The sequence below is a fragment of the Athene noctua genome, chromosome 10, assembly GCF_965140245.1.
Source record: "Athene noctua chromosome 10, bAthNoc1.hap1.1, whole genome shotgun sequence".
Taxonomy (NCBI): Eukaryota; Metazoa; Chordata; class Aves; order Strigiformes; family Strigidae; genus Athene; species Athene noctua.
In genome coordinates, this window is record NC_134046.1 from 566,167 (window position 1) to 593,638 (window position 27,472).

Genomic DNA, 27,472 nt, shown 5'->3' on the forward strand with positions numbered 1-27,472 from the left:
GCCACAAAAGGCGGGAGGCTGGCTGGCACCTGCGCCCGCACATCCCCACACGGAGCAGCCCCAGCCGCCACAGAGGGGTCACCAGCCCTGTGGGGATCTGGTGGGGGCTTCCGTCTGTCCCCCAGTCCTGGAGAAGCAGCCCAGTTGCTTCGCGTACATTTGGGGTTTTAGCAAGTTTCTTCCCCGTTTTCACCCAGCGATGCGCTGCTGTAGTGTGGCACCGACCCAGGACGCGGGGTCGTGCCCGGGAGGGCAGGAGGTGTCCCCCAGACCAGGGTTGGAGCGCAGCTGGGGTCCTGCCCGGGTCTCATGCTCTTGCCTCATCTTCTAGCCCGCCTGGAGAGAGGGGAGAGCTGAAGGTTTATTCTGGTTCTATTAATGAAATAATAATGGTAATAAAGGAATTAAAATAGAGGCCCTGGTGCACTCAGCCCAGGGAGGAGGGACTGTGCTAAACAGGCTGGTTGTCAACTTCTCCTGCCTGGTGGAAGCGCAGGTCCAGTTTCTTAACAGATACATCCTCGAATTCCTGCATTTGTTCTGCTTAAATTAGCACTCCTGACGATTATTTTGGAAGGAATATCCCTGTTATGGCTGAGTTCAATAAGGCATGAAATGTGCTTAGTTTTAGGGGTGTGGGTTGCGGTGTCTAGAGTTTTGTAGAAGCACTCTGCGCAATCAGGGCCCTGATTTGGTGCCAGCAAGTACCCGCAGGTGCCGGCAGGTCAGGGCCCAGCTGTGTGCCCACACCTGCCGAGGGGGCAGCAGTTGAGGCTTCTCTAAAGAGGAGCCTGAAAGGACAGTGTAGATGATGTGGTAATGGCCCTGGAAACATGCCCATCAGTGGAACCCTTCGGCGGCACCCGGGAGTGGCAGCAGGTAAACTGGGCAGCAAGACTGTTGTGATGTTCAGACCTCGCTGAATCCATCCACATTGTCTGAGCACAAATTATAAGGAGAGTCTCAGAGGATTCAGGGTGAGAGGGTCATAAATCTTGGATGCGTCTTGGCAGGGTGGGAGGAATATGAGGCATCAGTCCTGTTTTCAAATGCTGCTGTCATGCAGCAACTGTGCTAATTAATTTAGCCCAGGATAGTCAACTCTGTTGTCTTGCTTTGGGACAAATGAGCCAAGTGCTTGCTCGCTGGCGAACCTTGGAGTGAGGAGTCCTTAACAACTGTCCTCTGCCCTCGCCCCTTGACCCCCTTGTTCCTGCCACAGCCTGCTGGCCTGAATTTAATGTTTCTGTAGAAAAGGTAGGTCCTGCTCCCCCAGAGCTTTGAGGAACAGCTTGGAAGCAGAAGCCAGAGGCGCATGATGAACCTCTTGTGGTCCTGGGCACAGGGCAGAGCTGTACTTGCTCCCCGGGGCACGGCGAGCGGCCGTGGGCTGAGGCTGGACGGGGTTGGTGGCTCCAGCGTTTGGGCAGTTTTGCACGGTGCCTCCTTCTGCTCAGCAGCTTCTCCATCCCATCCTGTCCCAGTGGAAAACTGTGGAAATTTTGCTGTTGACTGCAGCAGCAGCAGCAAGATCAGAGCCAGGATTTACAGTCCTGGGAGCCGCCAGCAAGCTTTTTTTCCCCTCCTCGCTTGGCTTCGTTCTCACTCACTTCCTCACTTGCAGGGAAATAATATTTTGAGGTTTTTTATTGGAGAAACCTTTTACTTCAGCTTCTCTTTGAGGCAGAAGGCGCAGGAGATGGCTGCTGGACCTGCAGCTGAGCGCGGCTCCGTGTGTCCCCGAGCGCTGATCCCAAGCCGACCCGTGGGAAGGGGACCCAGGGCAGCGCTGGGGCGTTCCACAGGGCCAGCGAGGGTCGGCAGCCAGCGGCCCCTGGGGAGGGCTCATCTTTGGCGGGCTGAGGAACCTGCCCTGCGGCCCAGCCCCCTGCAAGGAGCCCCCTTGTCCCCTTTTACTGTCACCCCTGGTGTGGAGGGGAGGGTGGTGCTGCAGTAAACAGGTCTCCGGCTGGAGGACGTGCTCCTGGGGTGCCCCGTGCCTGGGGGCTCCGGCAGCGATCCCGGTGCTGCCCCGATCCCACCCGCAGCACGGGCAAGGGCACGGCTCCTCCAGCGGCTCGTCGCCAGCAAAGCCTGCTCCGGGTTTGGCTCTGAGGGTAGATCTGGCAAGCACAGAGGAAGCTCTTACAGCTCTTTGCTCCTGTATTAACCAGTTGCATTTTCCTGTTCTGTGACTTGGTAGCGAGGAGCTTTCCCTGGGCGATTTGTCCACGCCAGGCTCGCAGCAGTGACGCGGGGGGGACCTGCTGGCTGCAGCCCACTGACGTGTGTGTCTCTCCACAGCTGCAGCCGGAGCAGCTGGACTGCGGGGCCGCGCACCTCCAGCACCCGCTGGCCATCATCAACCCCGTCACGGCGACCCCCGTCTTCACCTACAGCGGCCTGACCGCGGTGGCCGTGGCCAGCGTCAATAACTACACCGTCGTGTTCCTGGGCACGGCCAGCGGGGGACTCCTGAAGGCAAGTGGAGCCTGGCAGCACCGACAGGGGGCAGGCAGGGCTGGGGGTCGGGGGGCGGCGGGCGGCCCTTCCAGCACTGCGCAGGGCACAGTGTCTGCTGTCGAGTGTCTGAGCACCTGCTTCTGCTTGGCAGTGAAGAAGTGATGGGATCTGTGCAGTGGTATGTGCTGCCCGCTGACTGGTGGCCCTTAATTACTGCTCAAGGCTGCCATGCGAGCAGGATGTTCTTGATGAACCCTATGCTGGAAATGTTATTGTGCAGCATTTAATTATTAACTGTTCTAATAAATTGTCCCTCCGAGCTGATGGCTTCTGAAGGCTCCATGTAGACAGGGGAATCACTGAGAGATGCTTCATCACAGCTGAGGCCAAAGCAGGTGTGACTCCACACATCTGATGGAGAATCTGCTTTAAACTCTGAGCCGAAGGCAGCGTAGGGCAACGCGATACCCCGGCTCCGGAGCCAAGGTGCAAGGCCAAGGTTTCAGTAACTTTAGCACTTGAAGTTTGCCAAAGAAAGTTTTGATTCCAGCCAGCCACAAGTTTGGTGTACTCGGCATCAAAAGTCCTTAGAGAGGGGAGGAGAGCCCATACCTGCTGTATCTCAGCCTGGGGTGAGTGGTGCCTAAGGTGGAATATCGGATCAGAACGCTTGGAGAGGGGAAAACTGATCCAATCTCTTCCCTTGCGTCCAAGTGCTCCTGACAGAAATGTGGGAACGATCACAAAGAAACTCCCTGCTTTGATTTTTGCCCACAGGGGCAGGTAATCGAGGGGGTGGGAGGAAGCTGCCCCCCGGCCCGTGCGGCGGGCTGCAGAGGCACATGCCACACGCAGCGCAGCCCCCGTTCACACAGTATTAACAGCTCTGCTTCCATTACCCTCTCCGAGAGAGCAGCCTTATCTGCTGCGCCTCCATTAGGGAGAGGCTTCTGGCTACCCTTTGCTGGGATAATTTGCTCAGATAGCTCTAATCTAATTCTACAACACAGCTGCATAACCAGAAGCCCTTTTACCTTCGGGGCTCCTTGTTATTTGGCACGGGATACAAGATACTTTGCGTGAGTTATCATTCAGATTTGCTGCCTGAGAAAAGACAGCAAAGGGGCAGAAATAGTGCTCGACCAGCTCCTGCCAGCAGCAATTATGGCTGCCAGGGGTATGTATGGGGAATTAATCAGACAGGCTGCAGATGGGCATTTTGTGAGGGCCATTATCGGTGCCACGTCCAGCAGTCATTAGAGGAAAAACAGCACTTGGGAAGCGGTGGCCTGGGCAAGGTGTGCCAGGGTGAACGCCCTGAAGGAGTCAGGGCTGGGAGGGGTCTGTTCTGGTCAGTCCCCACGTGTCCAGGTGCTTGTAGACAAGGTGCTGTGGTGGGGTGACCCAGAAGTTTGGCCCCATTCTGCTCTCACCAGCGCCAGGGCAGCACGCGGCCCCCAGCATGCCCCGACCCCGCTCCAGCGAGGGGACTGGTGGTCTTGGCCCCTCTGTGCTGCTGCAGTGGCCCTTCCCCGGGGCCCACAGCTCCTGGGGATCCAGGGAGGGTGCAAGCACAGTGAAAACGTGGGGTAGAGGAGTCTGGGAGGCAGAGGGACCCAGGGAGAGGCACCTGAAACCACCAAGCGTAGAGCAAATCTCAGCAAGGAGGGAGAGAGGACGGCCGCAAAACTAAAGCAGAGGGCATCAAGACTTGGTTCACGGATATCTTGGGTGATCCCAGGAATTATTTAGCTTCTGGATAGCCAGTTTTTAAAATGGTAGTTCCCTTTTTTTTCTGCTTAGTAGCTTGCAGTGCTTGCATATGGTCCTTAGCAGAGGGAAGCCCTCTGCTTTGAGCATGTGCTATCTTACTAGGACATGTTGGAGCTGCTCTAGTGTAAGAATTAATTAATTCTATGTTAATTAATTAATCCAGACTTTAGAGAGCAGAGACATGCTTGGTCCTTAACAGTTATTGCCTTCCCTTTCTAGTAAGGAGGTAGGAATTTTCCTCGCTCCGTTTCTGTTTTAAGCTGAAAAGTGACTGTCACGCAAAATTGTGTAGCCCTATTGTTATTTCCTCTCAGCAATGCCACATTTAATTTGCTGAGTTTTCAAGTCAAATGCCAAGACATTCTGAGATCTGAAAGGCAGGCTGATGCTTTGCAGCCTCTTCCATCACTGCCAGCGCTTCAGCTGGTGATTCATGAGGCAAGGTAGGATTCGGCTCTCTTGCGGCAGCTGCCACGGTTTCTGGAGTGAGCAGGGATAAAAGCTGCTTTTGGCCAGGAATGACAACGCTTATTTTTCAAATATGCAGGGAGCAGGGGGTGCCATGTTGTGAGCCCTGTCGCTGCTTTTCGCTGTTTTCCATTAAGCTCTGGAAACGCAGTGTTTGTAACAGAAACGCACGTGTGTGTGTGTAACGAGGGCCCGAGGCTGGTGCCTCCTCCAGGAGGGTGACGCGGGCGTTGCGCTGCCGGGGCCGGCTGGAAGCAGCCGCCTGCGCCAGGAAGAGCCTCCACTAGAAGTTTTCCAAACAGGGCTTTAGCCAGAGGGACCAAGGGCTGCCAGGGTTGTTGGTCACCGAGCAGGGCTGCTGGCCGTGGCCTGGGCTTCCTGGGCCACTCAGTGCTTCCCTGTGGCATGACGCTGGCTTTCCAGTAAAGCTCTGAGTGTGCAGCCTGCAGAGTGTGTGGAGATTTACAGCGGTGTGGAGCACCGTTAGATACCACTCTGGTTCTTGTTTATAACCGAGGAAAAATAATCTTCTCCCCATAGCGTTTGAAAAATGGTCTCAGTGAGTGGCTTCTTCTCGCTACAGATTAATCTGGACAGCACCATGAAGGTCATTAGCAGGAGATCCATTTCGGTGGCTTACGGAGAGCCTGTCCACCCCATCATGCAGTTTGACCCCTCTGATTCCACCTACCTCTATCTGATGACCTCCTATCAGGTGAGATCTTTAGTCTTCGGCAAGATAGTCCTCTGAGCATCATGCCTTTGATTTAGCACTAAGCCGGGAGCAGGAAGGGACAATAAAAATTGCTTTCGCATTAATGGGCAGAGCCAAGAAGCTCAGAGCTTTGGCTGGGGTGTCAGGGGGCTTTCCAAGGGGAACCTGTGCCTGTCCTCCTGCGCTGGATGGGCGTCACTCCAAGCAGAGCAGATTGTCAGGCTTCCTCCTCTTCGTGGTGGCCAGGTAGAAAGCAGAGTGAGAGATATCAAAACCGATCCCACTCGGGGAAGTGCAGAAATAATGAGAGGTTGTTCCTGTATAGAAACCTGAAAATTACAGTACGCAGTCTGCAAGGAGGCTTTTAGGAGATCCTACAGACAAAAAGTCTGCCTGTCAGAAGTGGTCCTTGGGGGAGGTTTCTGTTCAGCCTGGCTGGCAGGAGGGCTGGCGAGGAGGGGGGCTCTCTGCAGAGCCCGGGAGTGCCGCGGCAGGTAGGAACAGTCAGTCTCATCTCCATCAAGTGAGCAGAAGAGGAGAAGCTGAATGCTCCAGGCACTGGTGGTTTGTCCTGAATTACATTTTAATCTGTCAAAACAGATGCACAACCACAAATGTTGTGTGTTGCGTTTATATTTTCCAAGCCCTAATTCCCTGCAGATTGGTCGTTATCATTTCACAGAACCCTCCCGGGATGCCTCTTCAGCTGGTGTTTCAGCCTGTCTCCTCTCAGCCCCCAGGCTGGGCTGTGCACCTCTTCTCAGGCTCGAGCAAACACCCAGGGCAGCACTTGGGATGCTTTCCTCTGTTGCTTTTCCAATAAACCAGATGAGTTATTTTCCTTTGGTGCAATTAGCATCCTGGGAAGCTCCCCAGGAGCTTGATGGGGTTGGGACGGGGGTGCTGAGCACCGCAGGGCTGGGGAGCAGCGAAGTGCTGCGGGGGAAGCGGAGGTCAGGCCAAGGTGCCCATGGTCTGGGGCATGCTCAGGGCTCTCAGCACCTCACATTGTTGGTTCCCACTGTACCAGACAACTGAGTTTTCCTTCCCAAATGTTTAGAAATTGAGCGAGGAAAAAGCAGAAACCCACACATGCTTTCCCTCCAACTGCTCCTGCCGAGCAAGTCACCAGAGGTACTTTGATTTCTTAGTAAATTAAGGTTTCCAGAGTGTTTTGTGGTCATTTGGTGAATAGCCAGACAGCGTTCAGCTCTGCCTAGAAAGGAGGTTTCTGCAGGTCTGAGTGAGAGCTTTTCGCGGGGAGGGACAAGCTGTGAAACCTTCTCCCGGCTGGCACCTCAGGAGGCGTAGCCTGACCGTCACACATCTACCGCCAAGGTGCCGGGAGAAGAGGAGCAGCTCAGCCCTGCTGAGCCAGCCTCGTCCCTTGGGCGTCCTCGCGCGCCCTGGAACACGCGGCCCCTGGGCTGTGACGGGCTCTGCTGGGGCGTGGGCAGGGCAGCGGGCAGCTGCCTGCACTGCTGCCTGTGCGGGCTGGCCAGACGCAGCACACCTGGCTCGGGGGGCGGAGGGCGGCGGTGCCGGGGTCTGCTCCTCGTGGTCCGTCCCGTCGGGCTGGGTCTGGGCGAACGGGTGCAGCGGCCCCGACGCCAACGTCTCGTTGGTAGCTATGTGTGGCCGTCCCGGCGCATCCCGGGCGGGTCGAGCGTTCCTGTGGTGGTGTGAAACGTTTGGAAGCAGTTGTGCTGTTGTCGTGCAGATGACGCGGGTGAAGGTGGCTGCCTGCAACCAGTACCTGACGTGCACGGAGTGCCTGGCCGCCGCTGATGCCTACTGCGGGTGGTGCACAATGGAGACCAGGTAGGACGGGCTGTGTCCTCTGGCCCTCGAGCCCAGCAGGAATTTCTGGTGTCTTTTACATTTTCACGCAGTCATGCTGCCATTAGTCTTTGTCCATTCCTTACGAAATACATGCTTTTAAAAACAATTGCATCTGGTCTCAGACGGTTGGGATGCTCTTCAGAGCCAGGATTTAACTGTAGCTGCATTGTTATGCTGCAGTCAGCTGCCAGTGCAGAGAATATCTCGCAGGCATCCAGCCATGGGACTGAGAGAGCCAACACCCAGTTAAAGACCATCTTTTGCCCTTGCAATTATCATTTATGAGTAGGAGACGATCAACACTCAAAAGGGATTTACAAAATTAGACTCTGCGTTTACAAACTGAAGAAGTCGGACAAAATGTCACCTTCTCCTCTTCAGTTCTGGGCTCAGCCTGGCTTGCTCTCACTTAGCCCGAATGCTGATGCTCTGTTGATGCTGGTGGGAGTACGTGCTCTTATCGTGGCAACCAGACACTTTAAATATAGCAGCAAAGCTTTAGGCTTAGCTGCATGGATGGAGGAAAAAGTTGCAGGCACAGGATTTTCTCAGGCTCTTCCCTCACAGGGAAGTCAACGTTTTTATCACCTGTTTTAAAAATAATCAACCACAAATTGTTCCCCTGTTCGCTGCAGGTGTTCTCTGCAGCATGAGTGCACGAACTTCACAGGGGCCAACTTCTGGGCGAGCGCAAGTGAAGGAGTGCAGCAGTGCCCTTCCATGACCATCTTGGAGCCCGAGATTAATATCGACAAAGAGAACCCGGTGCGTTTGCTGTGAATACCAAATCAATCATGTGCAGCGTCCCGTAGCGTCGTTACCCGCTCTCAGGGCTGACAAATGTCCACGCTCCTCTGGCGCAGCAGCACGGCCTCGGGCGGCTCGGTACGGCTGCGGGGGTGCCAAGCTCTGTGTGCTGCTGAGTCAGGGCGAGGGCCCCAAAAGCCGGGAGGTGACCTCGGGTGCCATGGCCGGGAGGCAGCAGGACGCGGAGCCTGGAGGCGAGCGGGGCTGCTGCGGCTGCTGCGCCAAACGCTGCAGGGGCTGCAGCTTTAAAATACAGAGGGTCGGCCGCAAGCAGCTAACTCAGCTCCTTTTCTGGTTTTGTATTGTTGCTGCTCTTAACAATATTTTAGTTATATTTTAAATGTTTTCATCAAAATATTTTTTGTTTAAAGACAGACCCTGTCCCCATGGCACAAATCCCTCTGTACCAAAGTTCTCGCCCAGCCCTAACATGGGGAAATCACTCACAAACGGGCAGAGCCCAGACTGGCGCTGCAGAAACGGATCCCGCGGGGCCCCAGCACCAGTCAGGCTCCACTTCTGCCATGCAGGAGTGCTGGGCCGGGGTCCCCGTGGAGCCACCCCGCTGCGGGGGGAAGCTGGCCGAGCATGGGGGCTGCGCGCATTCCCGAGTCCCCCCAGAGGTGTTCCCTTGCTGCAAAACCTCCCGTCCCTTCTTGTGGGGGCCGAAAGCAAAAAGCAGCCCCTGCAGCCGGCTGGGCCCGCGTGTGCTGGCAGAGGATCATGGCTGGTGGCCAGCGTGGGATGGTGTCTGGTGGCCAGTGGAGGATGGTAACTGGTGGCCAGTGGAGGACGGTGGCTGGCGGCTGGCCCTCACCGCAGCTCCCGCAGCTCCACGCCCCCGTCACCAGTCCCTGGTAGGGACTGTGGCAAGCCGGCAGGTTCAGGCACTCAGGAGCAGGGGTTAATTTTATTCTGCACTCGGAGGGGTTCGCCTGTTCGTCCTGCTTCCTCTGTCCTGCTTCCTCCCAGAGGCCTCCCAGGGAGGCCCCGGGCTGGGTTTCCATACCAACCACAGTTGTTGGAGGTCTTACCAGTGCAGCAAGGTTTTGTGTGCAGATGACTTTTAGAGTTCAAAATGCATAAAATGAAAGAAAACAGCTGCCTGTGGACTTGGGTTGGAGTCACTAGCCTATGAAAAGCTTTTGAAACACTGACAAATTCTAAACATAATTTTCTGTGATAGTAACTTTTTTTTTTTTTTGGTCTGATATAGGCCCTGATAATACAAATAAATGGAACTATCCCGAACCTGAATGGAACAAATATTTCCTGTGACTATGGAAATAATATCCGCACGGTAGCCAGAGTTGCTGGAGATTATGTAAACCAGTTTATCTATTGCAGTTTACTTCCACGTGAGAAATACCCAGCGTTTCCAGATGACCAGGGTATGTAGAACAAAACAAGTTCCATTCATTCTGAACACTTTTGTGGCCATAATTTTTCATAGGCCTTTTTTCTTTTTCCAGTTTCATGCGCAGGTAATGCAAACAGGGAAGAAAAGACCCAAGCTGCTTCTGTTTTATGGGTCATAAGACTTTAAAGCGTAGGAGTTCCATCATCTTAACATGAATTGACAGTATTTCAAATCTATCAATTTTCGTTTTAAACATCTGAATTTAAAAGCCAGTTCATGTACTTATATTATTACGATTTATCTGGTTAGAGCTTCTGCTTTAGATTTAGTAAGTACTAAAACAAAAATGTTCTAGCCCTGGGGAAATAATGTTGCTACTTATATCATATTTTCAGCTACCTTTGTTTAATTTCCGTCCCGAGCACGTGCTGCCTTTCAGGAGGAGTTCTGGAAGAAGAGCAAGTGCATACCTAAAGGCAGCTCAGAACCTCGTAATCCCGTTCAGGCAGCCAAAAGCCAGGCGGAGCTCCCCGGGTGTCCCCTGTTGTGGGGTGGTGCCAGGCGGGTGCCCCGCTCGAGACCCCGCGGCGCTGCGGAGCCGCACATCTGGCCAAAGCCGCACATCTGGCTGTAGCTGGCCGGGCCCGGACCTGGTCCTGGCCACGGCGCGATGGCGACAGCCCCCTGTATAGCTCCTTCTGAGGAGTGCGATGCCTCGTCCCAGACTTGAGTGCTCGTTAAATCTTCAGCTTCCAAGCCTGGAGTGAATGCTCTATTGAAGATGGCTGACTTTAGTCGGAGAAGAATTAGCCAGTCCTTTTGAAAATCCCACTTCTCATAGGCAAGTTTATAAGGCTGCATTGTTTTTCTCCCTGGCTATCCAAAGAATGGGGGATCATTAACTGTTCTTATTGTTGGTTACAGCAATGTCCAAATGAATTTCTGGAATCCAATGCGCTGATTTATTGTACATATTCTGAAAGAGGCATTGTCTCTTGTCCCTGGTGCTTATATGGCAAAATTGCAAAGAAAAAAAAAAAAAAATTAAGCAATTTTGGGGGGAGGGGTAGATAGTATAGCATGTTAAGTAGCCAAAAAAGGGTTTTCCACTTTTCTTTGTGGGTTTGTTGTCATGGGGAAAGTGAGCGGGGTTTTAAAACATGATAACTAACATGTTTTAATTACCACATTTTTTTTTAAATATCATTTAGCACCAACTGTAAGCGAAGACAATAATTAACTCTGCTAATTAACACTTGCACAACATGCTGGAATTTTCTGCTGAAAGTTGCAATGTTCTTTTCTGGTGAGGGTGATGTAAAATGTTGATTTAAGAGGGAAGAGCTGAAAGTCAGAGGGCAAAAGATGAATGGTCCAAGCTCTGAAATGCAGCTTGGAGGAAGCCCTGGAGAAAACAAATCAGATTTAGCCTTTGTTTTCCCAAGGGTCTGTCTTGTCTTCTAAGCATGAGCGCGAGAAAGAGGCTTTTGCAACCCAATATTCTTTGGCTTGATTCTCTCAGACCACGTGGTCGTCGAAACTGCTCTCCGGGTCAACAGCAAAAACATTATCCGGGCCAATTTCACCATCTACGACTGCAAAAGAACTGGCAACATTTACCCGAAGCGAGCGTAAGTGACACCGGGGCGGTGCCGGGGGTGGGTGGCAGCAGGCGGTGGCCGCTGGCACGTGGCGGTGGCCGCGGGGCAACGGCGGCAGATGGAGCGCGTGAGGCCGGGGGGTGCGCGCAGCCAGGAGAGGGTCCCCCCGCGTGGGTTAATGGGGGAGCGCAGCCCCCTGGGGGGCCTGGGCAGGATTTGGCAGAGGCATAGGGGCTGCGCTGCCAGGGATTTGCAAAGGAGGGTCCTCGCGGCATCTCGAGCCATCTGGACATGTTGGGGGTTTTTTAAACATGAGTAATATTTTTATATAAAGTGTGTTCTGTTAACCCTTAGGCAGCGGAGCCGGCCTCCCCGCCATCCCTGGGGGGGTCTGTGGGGCGCTGAGGGAGGGGGAGATGCGCTCCCTCTGCTCTCTCGCCCCTTGCAGCCCTGGGGGGAGCAGCTCTGTACCAGAGGGGAGGGCTCTGCCGCACCCGCAGAAATTCATCCACCTCCCAGGAGCAGAACAGACCCTGACACAGGGATCCCCGCGTCCTGCCTGCCGGCAGTGGGGGGGAGCCTCTGTCGCACACCAGCCTGCCTGGCTCCCCCAGAGACGGACAGGGGAGAGAGGATTTTGGGGGAAAAGAGTGTTTTTCACTAAGCAGGGGAGAGTAGCTCCTGGTCTGCCTCGGAGCAGCTCAGGGATGCCGGGCTCTGCCCACGTCCCTGCCGGCTCCCAGGGAGAGGAGCAGAGGAAATCCCAGCACCTGCCGTGGGTTTTTCTGGGCACCATTAAAGACGGAGCAGAATGTGTGAAGATCAATTGCACAGCTGAGGTCTGGCTCCCCTGAGCAGCCTGAAATCTGCTTTTCTCACCACCCTTTTGCCATCTCAGGTGCACCAGCTGCCTCTCGGCCAGGTGGAAGTGTCACTGGTGCCCCTCCACCTACACCTGTGTCTCCAACCACTCGCAGTGTGACGACGCGCTGCGGATGAAGGTAAGGCCCGTGGACGCCGCTGCTTCGGGAGACCTTCGGTGTTTGCTGCTGAGGGGCTGCCCGGGGTGTTGGGCTGCGGGTGTCGGGCAGTGCGGCTGGGCCTGGGGCTGAGACCAGGCTCGGACTGTCTTGCCTCGAGGTCCCCAGGCTGAGCTTGGCTTTATTTAGTGACCCTGGGGCTCTTCAGGCACCGGTGCCAGCGTGGCCTCAGCCACTGCTCCCGGCGGGCTCAGGGTCTCCTCCATCAGTGTTTGCCGGCCACGACTTGTCCCGGGTGGGAGTTGGGGCACCCTCCTCTGCTGCTGTCCCGGAGAGGGACGTGTGTGAGCTGCAACCCTGCTGTGCTGAGCCGTGCCGTGCTGAGCCATGTTGTGCGATGCTGTGCTGAGCTGTGCCGAGCCGTGCCGTGCTGAGCCGTGCCAAGGCGTGCCGTGCCAAGCCAAGGTCCCTGTGCAGGGAACCTGGCAGCCTGGCTAAAGCATTTGGCTGTCCCAGTGCCCTCAGCGGGCTCCGTCCCTTGGCTCTTCATCGCCTCTCACGTCTGGAGCAATGTCACTGCATCGCCACATCCTGGGACACCTGGGTTTGTGTGACAGAGGAAACGCAGCGATGCCTCACAGTTGGCTCAGTTCTGACTCGGTGTTGCGGTATGTTAATAACCTGCTGGAGCACACCACTGGTGGTGCTCGTCTAAGGAGAAAATCGCCCCTTTCCAAATTACAGCTTTAATAGCCCAGAGGCTCAGTGTGTTCCTGCTTCTGAAATTTAAATTGAAGTTAATTTAAATAAAATTGGCCTTTTAGCAATCAATCTGCCATAGATCCAAGCCAAGCTTGTACCCTGTAAATCTAATATCCCTCTGGCACCGGTGCTCTGCTCTCATCTTGGCTCTTCAGCGCTCCCCACGCTCTCTCTGGCCGGAGTTTGGGCCCATCTCAGCCCCCCGGGCTGACCCCGGGGCAGGGCGGCTGCTGGCGCAGGGGATGGGGATGGGGCCGCTCCCCCCCTGCCCAGCTGAGGCCCCGGGTGTCACCTCCCGTCCCTGCCGGGGGTGGCTGGGTGACCTGGCCTTGCCTGGTGGAGCCTCCCCGGGCCCGTCGCCCTTCCCTGCGCGGATCTGGGCCGCTTGTGCCACGTGGTTCAAATTCTGGGGTTCAGGAAGTTTTCTCTTGCTGCCTGGACGGGGCTCTGGGGGCTGTCAGCGACATCGGGGCTGCGGGGGCAGCTGGGGACTGCTGTGATCCGTCCTCCACTAGTGTTTTTAGTCACAGCTGGTAGGCGCTGGGTTTCTCATTAAATCTAGAGGGAGAGTTTGGGCTGCGAGAGGACTTCTGAAGAAGATCCCGTGTGGCTGGACTGACTTTTTCCTTGACAAAGCACTGCATCGCCTGCAGCTGGGCTGGCAAACGGGCAGTGTGCCTGAGATAATTTGTGTCCTTTGTTTTAAGTGTAGCTGCTTCTTGAAAGGCAGGCGAAGGGCAGTTACGCAGTGGGGCAGGGAGTGGGGTGTTTTCCTGGCTCAGCCCGCGTGTCCTTCCCATCCGGGGAGATGCTGGGGAGGATTTGAGAGCGGGATCTTGCCCCGTCCAGCTGCCCCCTTGTTCCCTGTCCCCTGCATGGGGCTCCTGGAGCGGGGACAAGCCTTAAAACCAACCCTGTGGGGGTAAAACCTCGTGACAGTGGCTTCTGGGGGGAAAGGCACAGGGCTTCTCTCATGGAGCCGCTTGAGGCCAGACCCAGACGATGATCCCTTGTAGAGCCAAGCTCTGCCCCCATCACCTGGAGCCGTCGGCAGGAGCCAGGGCCACCCTCTGGCAGGGATGACCGTGTCCGTCCTTCCTTAGGGATCACCGTGCCTGTCCTGGCTTTCTGCTCCCCTGCTCCAGAGGTGCCCTTCGGTTGGAAGCTGCACCTGGTTTGGGCACATTCCTGTTTTATCTCTGTGCCCTTCTTAGCTCTTCCCGCTGATTCCAGCGAGCAGCCTGCAGGACGGTGCTCTGTAGCCCTGGAAACATGGTGCCTGGTCCTGCGGTCTGAGCTTTCAGTAAACAAACCATGGCTGGCGTGGCTGCACCTGAAAACTGCTCCGCCGGGAAGGCAGCATCGTACTGGCTGCATCCGCAGCATTTTAAACATTCAGAGCCTTTGCCCTGATCCAGACGTGAACGATACAATCAGCTGGAAAGCTCTATTTCTAGCCGCTGATGAACAGCAGGAGAAGGGGCTGCAAGACGACAAGTTAATCAGTCCTCTAAAGTGTATTTATCTAGCAAGCTATGCCAGCTGCTGTGACATGCAAGGACACACCAGGCCATAGGAGCTTTTGCATGAATTTTCAGCTGTAGCCCTGCTGGTTTTATTTTAACTCTTTTGATTCTCCTAGGAGAGGCTGGGGACTGAAATCTCTCCCCAGTGCTTCGCTTTGTTGTTGTACTTCTCTTATCATGAGCATCTCTGTTATTTAATCTCCTTGTTTAGGCGGCACCGACTGTGCTTGGTTAAGATGAGTGTCCTGATAGAAATGAAGCGTGTTTTCCACAGTCAAACAGGCACTTCCAGATAGTTCCCTGACCCCTAGCTCGGTCTGGGGCAGGCAGGAGAGCAGCCTCGTGCTCCCGGTGTGTCCGCAGCAGGGTTGTGTCCCGCCGGGCGCCTCGGCTCTGCCCCTCCTCAGCGCAGCAGCAGTCACGGTGGGGTAACCTCTAATGCAAGTGTGAAGGAAATCTTGCCTGCTGCAAAGTATTCTGCATAACGAACCAAATATTTTGTTGTCTTTTACCCTAATGGCTCCACTGTCAAAGGCATTAATCTGGATGTACCCTGGGGCAACGGAGAATCTGGCTTCGGTTTTGCTGTAGTTTTGCAGTGATTTACATCTCATGAGAGAACAGGATGGGCTTGTCATACAGACTTGAATTCTGAGTCAGCTCCAGTGTCTGAGCCATCAATTTAAAGTGAGAACAAAAGTAGGGGGACAGATGACCTTTTAAAATCATTTTTCAGCTTCATTTAGGCCTTTCATTTCAGCTGTCCTACTGCTGCAGTCCCCTCGCTGAAGCCCCTGCAGCTCATTATCCCCTTTCTTCTGCGCGCACACGCGTGCACACACAAACCCCCGCACGCTTCCGCACTGACACCGTGCAGGAGGGAGCCCGCCGGCAAGCGGAATCTCTGCAGGGGCTTGCAGAAATGTGCATTGTGCTGCGGAGACATCGGCTTCCAGCTGGCAGGAGCGGGGTCACGCCGGCAGCCCTGCCATTGTAGGCTGCTGCGCCTCCTTTTAGTGTCACTCTGGCCCCGGCTTCTAACATTTAAGTGCATGTAATGGGGGAGCTGCCCAGAGTGGCGGCTGAGGAGAGCGTACGCGGTGGCCTTTTACCCCGGAGTAGGTTTTCTCTGTCGCAGGAAGGTGGAGGCTCAGGCTTGGCAGCCCCCCCACCCAGGGCCGGGAGCTGGCAGGGGAGCCCGGCAGGAGCGAGGGGGCTTCCCACTGTGTTCCCCCCTTTGCTGAGCCCTCCTGGAAACCCAGCAGCTGGCCGAGGGGGGATTTTAAGGCAGTGCCGTGGCGGGCAGGGCTGAAAGCCTTCCTCGGGGAGCAGGGCTCCGCAGGGCGTTGCTGCTGCGTGTATCACGGGGCCATTGTGGTATTTCACTTTCTGGGGTTGCAGTGTGATCTGACTCTACAGATGTAGTGGGATTAATCTTACCAATTTCTGTCTTCTTACATCATCACAGACGATGCTCAGCCACGCACCCAGCTAACCTCTCTTTTTTTTTTTCCCTTGTTTTGCACCTAACAGGAGAAAATTGACTGTCCACGAATTGTCCCTGCCTCTTTGGACCCGATGCCCACAGGAGTGCCTCGGGACATTACGATCTCACTGGCTAATGCGACTTTCTCTAAGGTAAATGAGTTTCCAGAGAGGTCAGGAAGGCTCCCATGAGCCTAGACTGGTGTGCAGCAAGGTGGCCAGGTCAGCTGAAGGGATTTTAAGTACAAGCTGGTTTCTGCCTTGGGAGCAGGTGGTGGGGCCGGTCCCAGTTTGTGCTGGCAGCTGTGTTAGCGAAAGGCGACGGTGGGAAGCAGCACCCCGATGGCGGGTGAGGCTGCGCGGCAAAGCCCAAGGGAGCTGCTGTTCTTGTCCAGGCATTCTCCAGGGATCGCCCGCAGTTAGTGACACGCTTTTGGCATTCAGTTGAAATAAGGAGGTTTATACACCTTGTAAAACAGTCCCTGGAATGAAATCTTTGTGTTTCCTTGCGGGTGTTTGCTCCACCGCGGAGCGTGCCAGTGTCGCGCCCTCCCGGCGCCGTGCGCCAGCCAGGCCCCACCGCCCGCGCTCAGGAGTGAAGGACAGAGCCCCGAGCTGCGGGCAGAGCGCTCTGCGCTGGCTAAGCCACTGTGTGGAAATGTGTTTTAGCTTAACTTCCCTGCAGAGCTCTTTTCTTCTTGTGAAAAAAAATCCTTTCTGTGAAATTCTCTGTCATGCAAATAGTAATAGGGTGAAAAGCAGAAGTGGACATCAAATGGTGCCTTTGGAGATGTGTTGAACACCAGGAAGAACCAGAGGAATTTGTGGCAGGGAGGCTGGGCACTGGGAAAATACTTGCCTAAGCTCTGTTATTTGTAGAAAGCCACCCTGTGTCATCTTGGGTCAAGTCTTCCCCGGGCCCGTGGCACCTGGTTTGCCGTGCCCCTGCGGAGGTGCCAGCGTGCTGGGCCCGGGCAGCTCCTCTTCCTGCGGGGAGAGGAGAAGGTTGGAAATGCTGGTGGAGCTGCCCAGCACCGCTTCCAGCCACCCCCTGCCCTCCAGCGCAGGGGCGGAGGGGAGCTGGGTCCCCCAGCCGGTGCCTTTCCTGCACGGGCCCGGCCTCTCTAAAGGAGGATGTGCCCTCTGCCATCAGCGAAAAAGGGCGAGAAATCCTCCTTCCTGCGAGGGGGCTGGAGGTGGCTGGCGAGGAAGCAATACCGCACGGAACCCTGTAGGAAATGAAGTCAGCAGGAAAGGGGTCAAGGCACTGCCAGGGCAGCCCGGCTTCCCCCCGCCACCGTCCGCAGGCTGTCCCGGGGGCCGGGCGCCTTTCCCTCTCTGCAGGAGCTCGCGAGCGTTGCCTGACACACACCCCGACACCTTGGGTGCTGGGGGGCTGCCTGGGCAGCGGGCGAGGGGCGAGGGGCCCGGGAGCTGCCTGGGCGTGAGCGATGCACTGGAGGAGATTCCAGTTTCCCCCTCCCGGGTGCCTGTGTGTTCACCGAGCCAGCAGCTGCCTGCCAGGAGTCTGGTGCTCTCTTTCATGTCTTTTATCAGATCTGTCAGTTTTCAAAGGGTAGTTCGACCTCAGTAGTGGTGGAGCATCAACCTGCTTGGAGACAGGATTTTTTCCTGCAGGATGGAGGCACAGCAGTAACTCGGGGCAGGGTATCATCCTTCTGTTATCAGGAAAACAGCACAAAAAATCTGCCTTTGAACATCCTCCCGGCTGGGTCCTCATTTGAATTAGAGATTTGGTCTGTGCAGTTGTTGGGAGGAGAAGAAAGGTGGCTTTGAGCCCAAATCACAGGCTGGTTTGGGCTGGTTTGGGCGAGGCGGCTTGGGACCGCATTGGCTTTTGGTCTGCATCTCCCCGTGAGCTCTAACCCCCGTCCGGAGGGACCCGGGCACCCGCTGGCGGGGTTTGAGCAGAGCCCGGCCCCGCACCTCTCCTGGTCTGTGCGTGCCCGGGGTCGGGCCCGTGTCCCCTCTGCGAGGGTCCCCGGCTCCCGGAGCGGCTGCCCCACGCCTGGGCTTGGCGCTTCCCAGCAGCACGGGGCAGGGCTGGGCTCCGGCGCGATGCTCAGCCGGCAGCAGCTCTGCGCAGGGCTGCGTACCAGAGCGGGGTTAGGTGGGCGCAGACCCCAGCCCTCTTTGCAGGGTCGGGTTCTCAGCTCCTGTTTGACTCGGAGGCAGCTCAGGTACTGATGGCAGAAGCGTGGTACCTGCCGTATTGGTGGACTGAGATGGAGAACCACCCCAAACCGTTGTTGCAGCCACTCTGCCCTTGTCTTCCCTCTCAGGAGGCAGCCCTGGAGTGCCATTTTGGGACAGGCAGGACGTTTGAAGCCCGGTGGGTGAACTCCTCCGCTGTGGAGTGCGTACACGTGCTGGTGAGTCGGGGGGGTGAGGCCGCCAGCCCCTGCTCCCCGCAGCGTGGGGCAGGTCCAAGGGCAGGGAGGATCTTGCCCCCATCGTCCCACCCGCCTCCCCTCATCCCTCCCTCCACTTCCAGCTGAAAAACGCGCAAAGCGGGTTCACCTCTCCGGCAAGAGGCTCTTTGCATGTGCTGATGCTGCCTTGTCTGCTCTGTGGGTATCTGCAGGAGTTCCAGACTCACTCTGCTGGGTTTTGGGAAGGAGCTGCTTGTTTACCTTTCTAAACGGGGAGAGTTCAGTTCAGGCAAAAAATTTGGCCACCTTTCAGTGTTGCTGTTTCTGTAGCTTTTATTCTGAACTAGGAATTGGCCTGAGGAAATGCTCAGACACTCACCAAAGAGCGGTGTGTGTGGTTGTTGGAGGGCAAACTGCACCTCTGAAATGCAGCACATCGGGCTTCCACTGATGGGAACGTGGCGAGTAGAAGCTGGAGAGGAGCACTTTCCCATCGTGTCACCTGCAAAACTCTTCTCAGCCCAGTGCTGAAAATGTGCAGGCTGCCCAGTCTGTAGCTTACCCGTCCGTTTCTACTCAGACCAGCAGCAAGCCAGGGCTCTGCTCTCGCTGTGTGCCGTGCCCCAGTCCCCTCCGGTGGGACCTCAGCGAAACAATGAAAATAGAAAACAGCCTCCTTCCCTCTCTTCCTCCCTGCTAACGATGGGACCCTCCTGTACTGAGAAGCAGTGGCCAGAGAAGCCTCGTGAGGAATGTTAATCCCTGTAGTGTGCGTATGGAACCTTGTATTTTACTGAATTTCCTAAGCTTTTCTTTGTTTGTTTTTTGTGTGCAGCTCCACACATCAGAAAAAAACGATCTCTTCCCAGTGAACCTTCAGCTGAAGGACAGACCAGACAGATTTATCGACAGTCCTGAGATGATGACAGGTCTGAGTTGAAAATATTTTTATTCTGCTCTCATCTGGTCAGCTTGAATGACTCTCAAATCCTGGCAAAGTTTATAGGTTCAGGAGAGAGAACACGGCTCAGCTGGGCACGGCTCAGTTCTTTCACTCAGGCACATGCAACAAATGTATGTGCCCAGATCCGCACCCCCATAAATCTGTGCCCAGAAACCAGTGGGAGCCCGTGGCCGTTCCCTCTACACCCCGGGAAGGTCGAGCCCCGTCCTTGAGCACAGGCAGCAGCTGAGGTCTCGCCTGCCAGGGGCGCGTGGGACGGGGTGTGCTGGTGCTCTCGGTCCCAGCAGAGATGTGGGGTGTCCCCGGGGTCAGGGAGGAATTCCTGCCGGAGGAGATAAGGGCCAGGGGAGGGCTCTGCCGTGAGCATCCACGGGACCATGGCATTCAGGTTCAGCGTGCTGTAAAAACTGAGTCTTTTTTTTCCTCCTCTGCTGAGAAAGAATAAAATGTGTAAACACATTTCACCCCTGGCCTGCTCTCTGTCTCTGGGAGGAATGCTCGGATTCCCAAAAAAGCCCTCACTGCATCAGCAGGCCAGGGAGGGTGGGCAGGCTCAGATTAGGAGCGCACTGGGATGAGGCGTGCCCAGGACTAGGGCGAGCCCAAGGGAGCCGGCGCTCGCCCTCCTGCCAGGACCAGGCTCTGTGCTCCCGCTGGAGGCAGCAGCTCCGGGCTCTTTCCCCGCTCAGCCGTGTCAGCGGTGGTAGAACAGACTGATTTACAGTAGAAGGGACTGACTGACCCTGGGTGCAAATGAGAACTAGATGCCTGAAGTGAGGCTTTGGAGGTGGAGAGACATTCACACCATCAGCTACTGACCCAGGATAAAAAGGTTTCCCCACAGTAAATCCCAGTGTATAAAGGAGGCTTATCTTGCAAAGCATTCCACGTTGGTGAAATAACCTTTGAAATACCAGCATGGGCAGGCAGGAGACACGACTTCCCTGCAGAAAGAAGCGGGTGTACTTTGGAGACAGGGAGGTAACCCCAAGGAGAGGGGTGGGAGATCTGAGCTAAGGCCGTTCTGATGTGCAAGAGGAGACTCCTGGTTCCCAGCGTGGGTGTTGCTGGGAGCAGGAACGACAGCGGAAAGAGCGTGGTGGAATTCCCCCTCCTCCTGCACAGAGAGAGCTCGCTTACACAGATTGTGTTTGCATCAATCTGAATTTGCCAGAATATTTGGAGATCCTGTGGGACCATCAGACTGCTCTGGCTCCTCCTCGCCTTGAGCAGATTGGTGTGAGTAAGATTAGAGAGGCTGACTTGCAAGCAGAGACAGAGATGTGCTGGGCCAATTATCAATGTGTGCATCTTTCATACTGTCTTTAATGGAATTACCGTTATTAGTGTTTATGATTTCAATATTTATTAGCTTTTATTGTAAACTGCGCTTTGGTAGTCCACTGAAGGCCTCCCAGCTCTTTGCTGTTGGGTGGAAAACCAACTGGTGTAGCCCACTGGGTGGACTCATGGTGAGGTGAAATAAGCTTATTTTTTTGTGGAGAATGAGACTCCCTCAGTACTGATGATGTTTAATTAGCACGAGCACAGGCAGACCGTTGAAGGCCGAGGGATTCGTTAGTTGCTTATAAAGTGCCTTGAGATTCTTCTGTGAACAGAAGTGCAAAATGTGACTGTTTCTTTGTTTTATGTTCTCCTGCAAAGTCTCCTCTGGGAAAAAGGGTGTGAAAGCAACGTTTCCTGAGTGTTTCTGGCTGTTTATCTCAGCGGATACCCACACTCCAGCAGCAGAAGTCTTTAGGCTGGAGAGGAAGTGTAACCTAGGGCACCAGCTAATGAAGAGGTGAAAGCGGTGTAGGAAAACGGTGTGGAAGCTGAGCAGATCTGAAGGGAGAAGTCAATGAAAGGGGCCCGTGGTCACCAGGGGAAAGGAAGGGAACTGTAAACACTGTACAAAGCACTGTAACCATCCCATTTTTGTCAGTGTGGAAGCAATGTGATTGCTAACAGGATGGAGCCAGCTTTGCCAAGCAACTTCCCATGTGGATGCTGAGAGTTGGAAACATGTAGTGTAAATTGACAAAAGGTTCCGAGTTTGGGTGTTGTTTGTTTTTCAAGGGGAAGAAAAAGGAAAAGAAAGTGCTAAATTATATTGCAGTGAGAACAAGCACCCAGTCCTTCTGGGAAATCTTCAGGATGGCAGCCAAGCGCTGCCTCATCTTGCTGTATGTGCAAGCTGCTCTGCTCAGCCGCTGGATTTCAGCTGTTCCTTGGATTAACAGAGCCGGGAGGCAGGGGGGTGTTTGACTGCCCCAAGGGAAGCAAAGCTGTGAAAGTCTCAGGCCCAGGAACTCATCACATTTTCTGTTCTCTCTGGTGCTTTAGTGGAGGTGTACAACTGTGCGACCGGGAGTGCCGACTGTTCCCAGTGCCTGGGGCGGGAGGACCTGGGGCACCGCTGCGTCTGGAGTGAGAGCAGCTCCAGCTGCAGGCTGCAGGGCGAGCCCCCCCAGACCTCAGACGTCTGCCCAGCTCCGGAGATTAAGAAGGTGAGACCCGAATGCAACATGGAGGGCGTGAGCAGCGGGGCTGAAACCGGCCGCACTGCGCCTGGCTCGGGGCGAAGGAGGAGCCGCGCCTTGCCCCTGGCACAGCCCGGGCCAAACCAGCGCTGGAATATTCACTGAATTCCTGCACTGTGGCGGCATCTGATGCCAAGGACGTCTTGCTAGTGACAAGATCCCATCTTCGTCCTGTTAGTGGGAGGAACAACAGCAGCACAATCAAAATGTCCCAGAGTTCCTGGGGTTGGTAAAAGCGAGAAAGATTTGTAGGGTCGGCTGAAGGATTCTTATCAGGAATAGTGTTTAGTGGAGCGTAGCTGCAGGGCCAACGTGAGCCCTATCTCCAGGCACACGTGCTCTGCAGTTCTGCTGAGATTAAGAGTGGCAGAGGGACCTTTTGGCATTATGCCTTTTGAAATGAGTTTTATTTAAATTATGGTTGAATAAGTGTTTGTTGGGGGCATTTGGATCTGGGGCTCTGCTTAGAGGTAGGGTACGACCCAACAAATTTGTCCCTGACAAGTAGCAAAGAAAGTATATAGAGAAAATCTTAAAATGAGCTCCCTAGGAAGGGAGAGGCTGGAGAGGCAAAACAGCTAATGTGAGCATCAAAATCGGTGAGGATGTGGGATTTCTGTGTAGTGATAGCTGCTTGAAATCAGGTGCTGTCACACTGCATGGAGGGGCTGCAGGACCCCCTCGCCTGCCTCTTCCCTCTCACCACTGTGGCAGAGGGGTGCTCCCCTGTGAGCCCCCCCTTCCCCAGCACGCAGCAGCTTTATCAGCACCTCGCCAGAAGATAATGGAAGGAAACCACGGTTCAGGTTGCAGAGCGTCACAGGACTCTGTCGCTATTTCCTTAGCAAATAGGAGCTGGTAAATCCAAATCCTCCGCAGCCACACATGCAGACAAGGCCTGGCAGGGCCCTCCTGAGGCGGGGGGGGGGGGGCAGTGCAGCAGGTGAAGGAGGGTCCTGCCCAGTTTGTCCAGCTGGTGCATTGCGCTGGTTTTGTGCGCCGTTGCCTTTGCAAAAGGAAAAGAGCCATTTCTGAGCTGCAGGCATTTGTCTCACCCGCAGAGTGATGCAGTTGCAGTGCCCAGGGATGCTCCTCACACCCAGCACCCTGTGTCCTCGCAGCGGTGGGGGGGGGCAGTGAAAAGCCCTGGGGGTAGGAGGTGGATGGAGAACAGCCAGACTCGCCCTGCACCTGGGGGTGCCACGGTGCCGGTGTCCCAGCCGTGCACCACGCCTGCAGCTGGAGCTGCTCTCGCTCATTTTTGTCTTGTTTCTGTGCTGAAGGGCCGTGCTGTGTGCAGGACAGCCCTTAAAACGTGCGGCAGGGCTCTCTCCCCAGCACACTGCATCCCTCCCCCGGCCTTGTCTCTGCCCCAACTCCATTCCAAGCTGTGGCGTGGATGGATGTTCCCCCCAGATGTGTCTGCAGCTGGGGTAATCCCCGGCTGAACCCCGGTACCAGACCCAGCGTAGAAGTGCACTGGCTTCTCGTTTGCAAAGCTGCAGCAGAGGGGAGCGCGGCGGCGGGCGTGAGGAGCCACCCTGCGTCTGCACGGGGGCACAGGCGGGACAGGGGCCTGGGCACGGGCTGAGGGACGGGGGCCAGAAGCTTCCTGGTGGTTCTCCGCTGACCTTCCCTCGTGCCGCAGATCGAGCCGCTGCGTGGGCCATTGGAGGGGGGGACCCTGCTGACCATCCGCGGGAGGAACCTGGGCCGACGCTTCAGCGACGTCCTGGGAGCCGTCAGGATCGGCAGCGTGCAGTGCGCGCCGCTGCCCCACAGATACGTCGTCTCTGAGGCGTGAGTGCTGGGGGAGCCAGGCAGGAGTTCCCTGTCACCCTCCTGTCCCCTGCCCCGGCCTGTCCCCCATCCCACACCCCCAGGAGGAGGAGGAGGAGGCCGTGGGCTCTGCCCTGCTGCTCTGGCGGAGCGGCCCCTCCACCCCCAGCACGACAGCCAGCCTTTTCTTTCCCATCGCAGGATCGTGTGCCGGACCGGAGAGGCTCAGGAGGCGTTTTCTGACGTGGTGACAGTTAACGTGAGCCGGGAAGGGAAGTCTAGGGAGCGATACTCCTACGTGGTGAGTAGCTGCCACACGGGTGTTTCTCTGGTGATTCCTGCACCCCTTAAAACAAGCCTGCAGCCCCCACACCCCCAGATGGCCTAGCAAAGGGGGTCTGTGACAAAACATGTCGGGGCCCTCGTGGAGCAGCTGATGTGTTCCCTCGCCTGTGGACACCGAGCGAGGTCTGGCAAATCCCAGCCTGAGCGTGAGGGACAGGGCTGTGGTCAGGGTGTCATCAGGCACCACCTCGCCCCCAGTCCCAGCTCCTGCAGTGCTGCATCTCCCGTCCTGCCTGTACTGCTGTTTCTCCTGCTTTAAAGAGGAGCTCACTTTTCTTCCTCTTCTCTTTCTCAAGTGCTATTACGACCTGTGAGATTTTTTTGAGGCTTGCAAAGTCTCTGTGTGAGATGTAAGTTACATACCATGGACTCACATTATTTAGAACTGGTACTTTTTTGCTGCTGAGATTGTCTTAGTTTTAGCATGAGAATAATGTGTAGGGATTAGACTTGAGCTATCCCCACATAATTATACAAAGAAAAGCCCTTTATAGTGTTGTAGTGTGCCATCTCACAGAGATAACTTTAATCTCTATAAATCTGAAAGAAAACTATGCATCTCCCCCCTACCAGCAGCCCCGTCTCTGGCTAGACGCTATTCACGGGCAGCCCCATGCGTCCAGGGCAAACACAACAGGTTGGGTGCCGAGGGCACGCTGTTTACTTGGAGCCTTTGTGCTTCTGCTGTTGCTTCAGCTGGGGAAGAATAGACTGTGCTGCAGTCTAGTGGCTTGAAAGCAGACTTGAGCCCCAGGAAATGACATTTGATTCCTGGTAGCCATTGTGAAGAATTTAGGGCAGGGTCATGGAGTGTAATCCCCCACCCTGTAAGCGATCACGTGTGAGGTGTTCGGCTCAGGGGGGTTTACCCAGGGTGCAGCCAGCCCAGGCACAAGGCAGAGCCAGGGCTGGCAGTGCATGGGGAGGGGGCCGGCGGGCGAGGGCACTGCCAGGCCTGGCTCGGCGGAGGTTCCCGGGAGGACTTTTGCTCTGGGACCCGTCCCCTCCTTTCCAGGCATCCATGTTCACATCCAGAACATCTTGGAGATCAGTATCTGGCGTGGAGCAAGGTACCGCGGGGCACAGGCCTTGGGTTTGGGGTCTCTGGCGCATTGCCGCCAGGATGCACGTGCTGCCTCGGCCGCGCCGCCCGCTGCGGGGCCATGTCCGCGCTGGCAAAGGGGAGGAGGCCCCAAGAGAGGGAAGGGGCTGGGCGGCTTCTTCGCCGACTTTCAGCGTGCAAGGAAAAGCCCTCTCGGGAAACACCTGTGGGAGCGCTGAACAAAGCAAGAGCAGCAAAAGCCAGCCGCTGGATTCAGGCCGGGTCTGTGACAGCTCTGTGCTGGCAGCTCCTGCGCAGGCCTAAGGAGAAGGCTCTCCTCCGGGAGCGGGAGAGGAGCCCTTTTCTGCTCGGGCGGCGCAGCCTCGTGTCTGCGCATCTCAGCAGAGCTTGGAGAAGAGGTGAGAGCGTGCCCTGCTTCGTGCAGACGGAGCGAAGCTGCACCACGTGTAGCTGGTGGTGTGTTCTGCACCAAAAGTGGCTCCCACACCATTTGCAAACCAAGCAACACCCTTTAGTTTTCCTGATTCTCCTTTCACGTGTGATGGCCTGAAGATGGAGTAGACTATACAGTGCAAGGCTGGTCTTGGTGAGACCTGAGCTTGAGCACTGATAACTCTTTACCTGAAAAAGTTTCAGAGACTGTTAGAACTGCCCTTGCAAAGAAGATCCTTCGTAAAATACCAGATATTGTTTGTGTGCTACATCTTGCGAAGTCCCTGTTAGAAATATCTAGAAGAGACAGAATTCAGCTGTAATTCTGCTGAGGAGCAGGGAGAAACGTGATTGAGAGACTTCTCCAGGACATTATAGCAGGCTATGGATGAGTGGAATTTGCCAAATGAGCTGATTTTGCAGAAGCTGCGATGGAGGCAATCAGTGCTGGTGGTGCACTGAGAGCTGTAGCCACTCGCTCTCGCTGAGGGGAAGAGCTGGGGGGCTTTGGGGAGCATGAATAATCCTCTCTGCTGTTGTTGTAACTGCACATTTGAATGCATAGGTTAGGGGCCAAGGGCAAGAGACAGCTGCCTGCAGACACTCAGAGAAATACAAATTGACAAAATGAATCCTGTGGAAACGTGTAATGATCAGAAACAACAGAGGAAATGGCTGCAGAGCAATAAAGCAGTCTGAGAGTAGGACAAGGGCAAGGATAGCTATTAATAATCATGTTTGTGTGCTAGGATTGACAGGGAAGGGCATTAGCACCAGGAGGTGCAGAGCAGCTTAGCCTGTGTTCCCCAGTCCGCCCCGGCGCGGTTTTGCTCTGTGGCTGCAGCGAGGGACGGGCTGTGGTGGTGAGCTCCAGCCACCTCCACCACATCCCGGCGGGTCTCGTGCCTCCAGGGTTGGCGGTGTCTGACAGGGAATTACCAAGTGCCTTATGGAAGGGTTTTGAAATAATTATTTGCTCTGCCCTTGGTGTCCTATTCAAACTGGAGCAGGGAGGTTGCCCAGCAGACTCTCCTGGGGTGCTCGGTGGAGCAGACATGAGGGTTCAGCGCTGCATTAGTTATCAAAGCCTCAAGCTCATGAATCTCAGGAAGATTTCAGGGGCTGCAAATGCAGATAACACACATGCTAATTTCTGCTGAAAATGGAGAGAGGCAAAGTGACTTCCCCCTTAGTTCCCATTGCCTCGAGAGATTCAGATTTGAAGCTTCCTTAAGAAGGAGTTTGATATTCAATTATCTAGACCCAGGTGGCTGTTTTCACAGATCTCAAGGCCATTATCCAGCAGGGCTTTAGCATTATCTTCGCATGCAGGAGGAAATGGATCTGGAAGGGCAGAGATGGTGGGACCTGGAATGAATGAGAAATTTCCTTTTTCTGATGGACCTTGACCTGTTGCCACCTCTGGACCCTCCACTGGAAATCTCAGGGGACTGATGGGATCCTGTGCTCCATTTTGGACTCATGTCTCATTTATTGTCAGAATTTAGGGACTGCAGAGAGTCACAGAGGTTTTATATGATCACACTCCTCAGCACTTTTACCTCTCCTCTTGTTCTGAAACCCTGCCAGGGGAAGCTTTTGCTGTGCTGCTGTTTCAGAGCCTCACCGTCCTGGATACTTAAATTTACTGAAGTGATTCCCACGTGCAGTGTGGAGTATCCAACTGTGAATTTACCAGGCCAGAAAACAGAGTTCTCCTTTGTTTTTAGCTTCCCGTGGTGCAGTCCATAGCTCCGCTGAACGGGCCGAAGGCTGGAGGAACCAGAGTGACCATCAGAGGCAGCAAGCTGGACGTGGGCTCTGAGCTCCGCGTCCTCGTCAACAGCTCCAAGCAGTGCACTGACCTCAGGTGGGACGGGGGCTGGGGGCTGGCACTGAACGAGTGACCAGAGCCGAAGCATTAGGAAGGCTGATACTGTCCCCAGGAGATTGGGAAGAGCTGGGGTGTTGGTGGGGGCACCACTGCCCGGGCTGCTGCGCCTCGGAGCGTCCCCAGCGGGCCGGCGGTGGGGCGGCGCGGTGCGGCTGCCTGGCGCAGGGTGCGTGGGTTTCTCTGGCCGAGTGACCACCCTGGTGTTGCCGTGACGTGGTGGCAGCGACCAGCTTCCCATGTACCGTCGGCAGCACACTGCCAGGCCCCTTGGGTGGTC

General features: G+C 55.4%; 1 protein-coding gene across 3 annotated transcripts in view; it reads left to right on the plus strand.

The window, feature by feature from the left end:
• The window catches only part of PLXND1 (plexin D1), a 78,333-nt gene that overhangs the window by 16,781 nt on the left and 34,080 nt on the right, over positions 1 to 27,472 (plus strand). For all 3 annotated transcript variants that reach the window (XM_074914744.1, XM_074914745.1, XM_074914746.1), the window contains 14 exons: positions 2,305 to 2,481; positions 5,288 to 5,419; positions 7,140 to 7,240; positions 7,897 to 8,026; positions 9,285 to 9,459; positions 10,951 to 11,059; positions 11,928 to 12,030; positions 15,831 to 15,935; positions 18,086 to 18,175; positions 19,011 to 19,104; positions 21,486 to 21,649; positions 23,331 to 23,482; positions 23,663 to 23,762; positions 27,032 to 27,171. In XM_074914744.1, the coding sequence (XP_074770845.1) occupies positions 2,305 to 2,481; positions 5,288 to 5,419; positions 7,140 to 7,240; positions 7,897 to 8,026; positions 9,285 to 9,459; positions 10,951 to 11,059; positions 11,928 to 12,030; positions 15,831 to 15,935; positions 18,086 to 18,175; positions 19,011 to 19,104; positions 21,486 to 21,649; positions 23,331 to 23,482; positions 23,663 to 23,762; positions 27,032 to 27,171 (1,772 nt within the window). The remainder of the gene's footprint in view (positions 1 to 2,304; positions 2,482 to 5,287; positions 5,420 to 7,139; positions 7,241 to 7,896; positions 8,027 to 9,284; positions 9,460 to 10,950; positions 11,060 to 11,927; positions 12,031 to 15,830; positions 15,936 to 18,085; positions 18,176 to 19,010; positions 19,105 to 21,485; positions 21,650 to 23,330; positions 23,483 to 23,662; positions 23,763 to 27,031; positions 27,172 to 27,472) is intronic.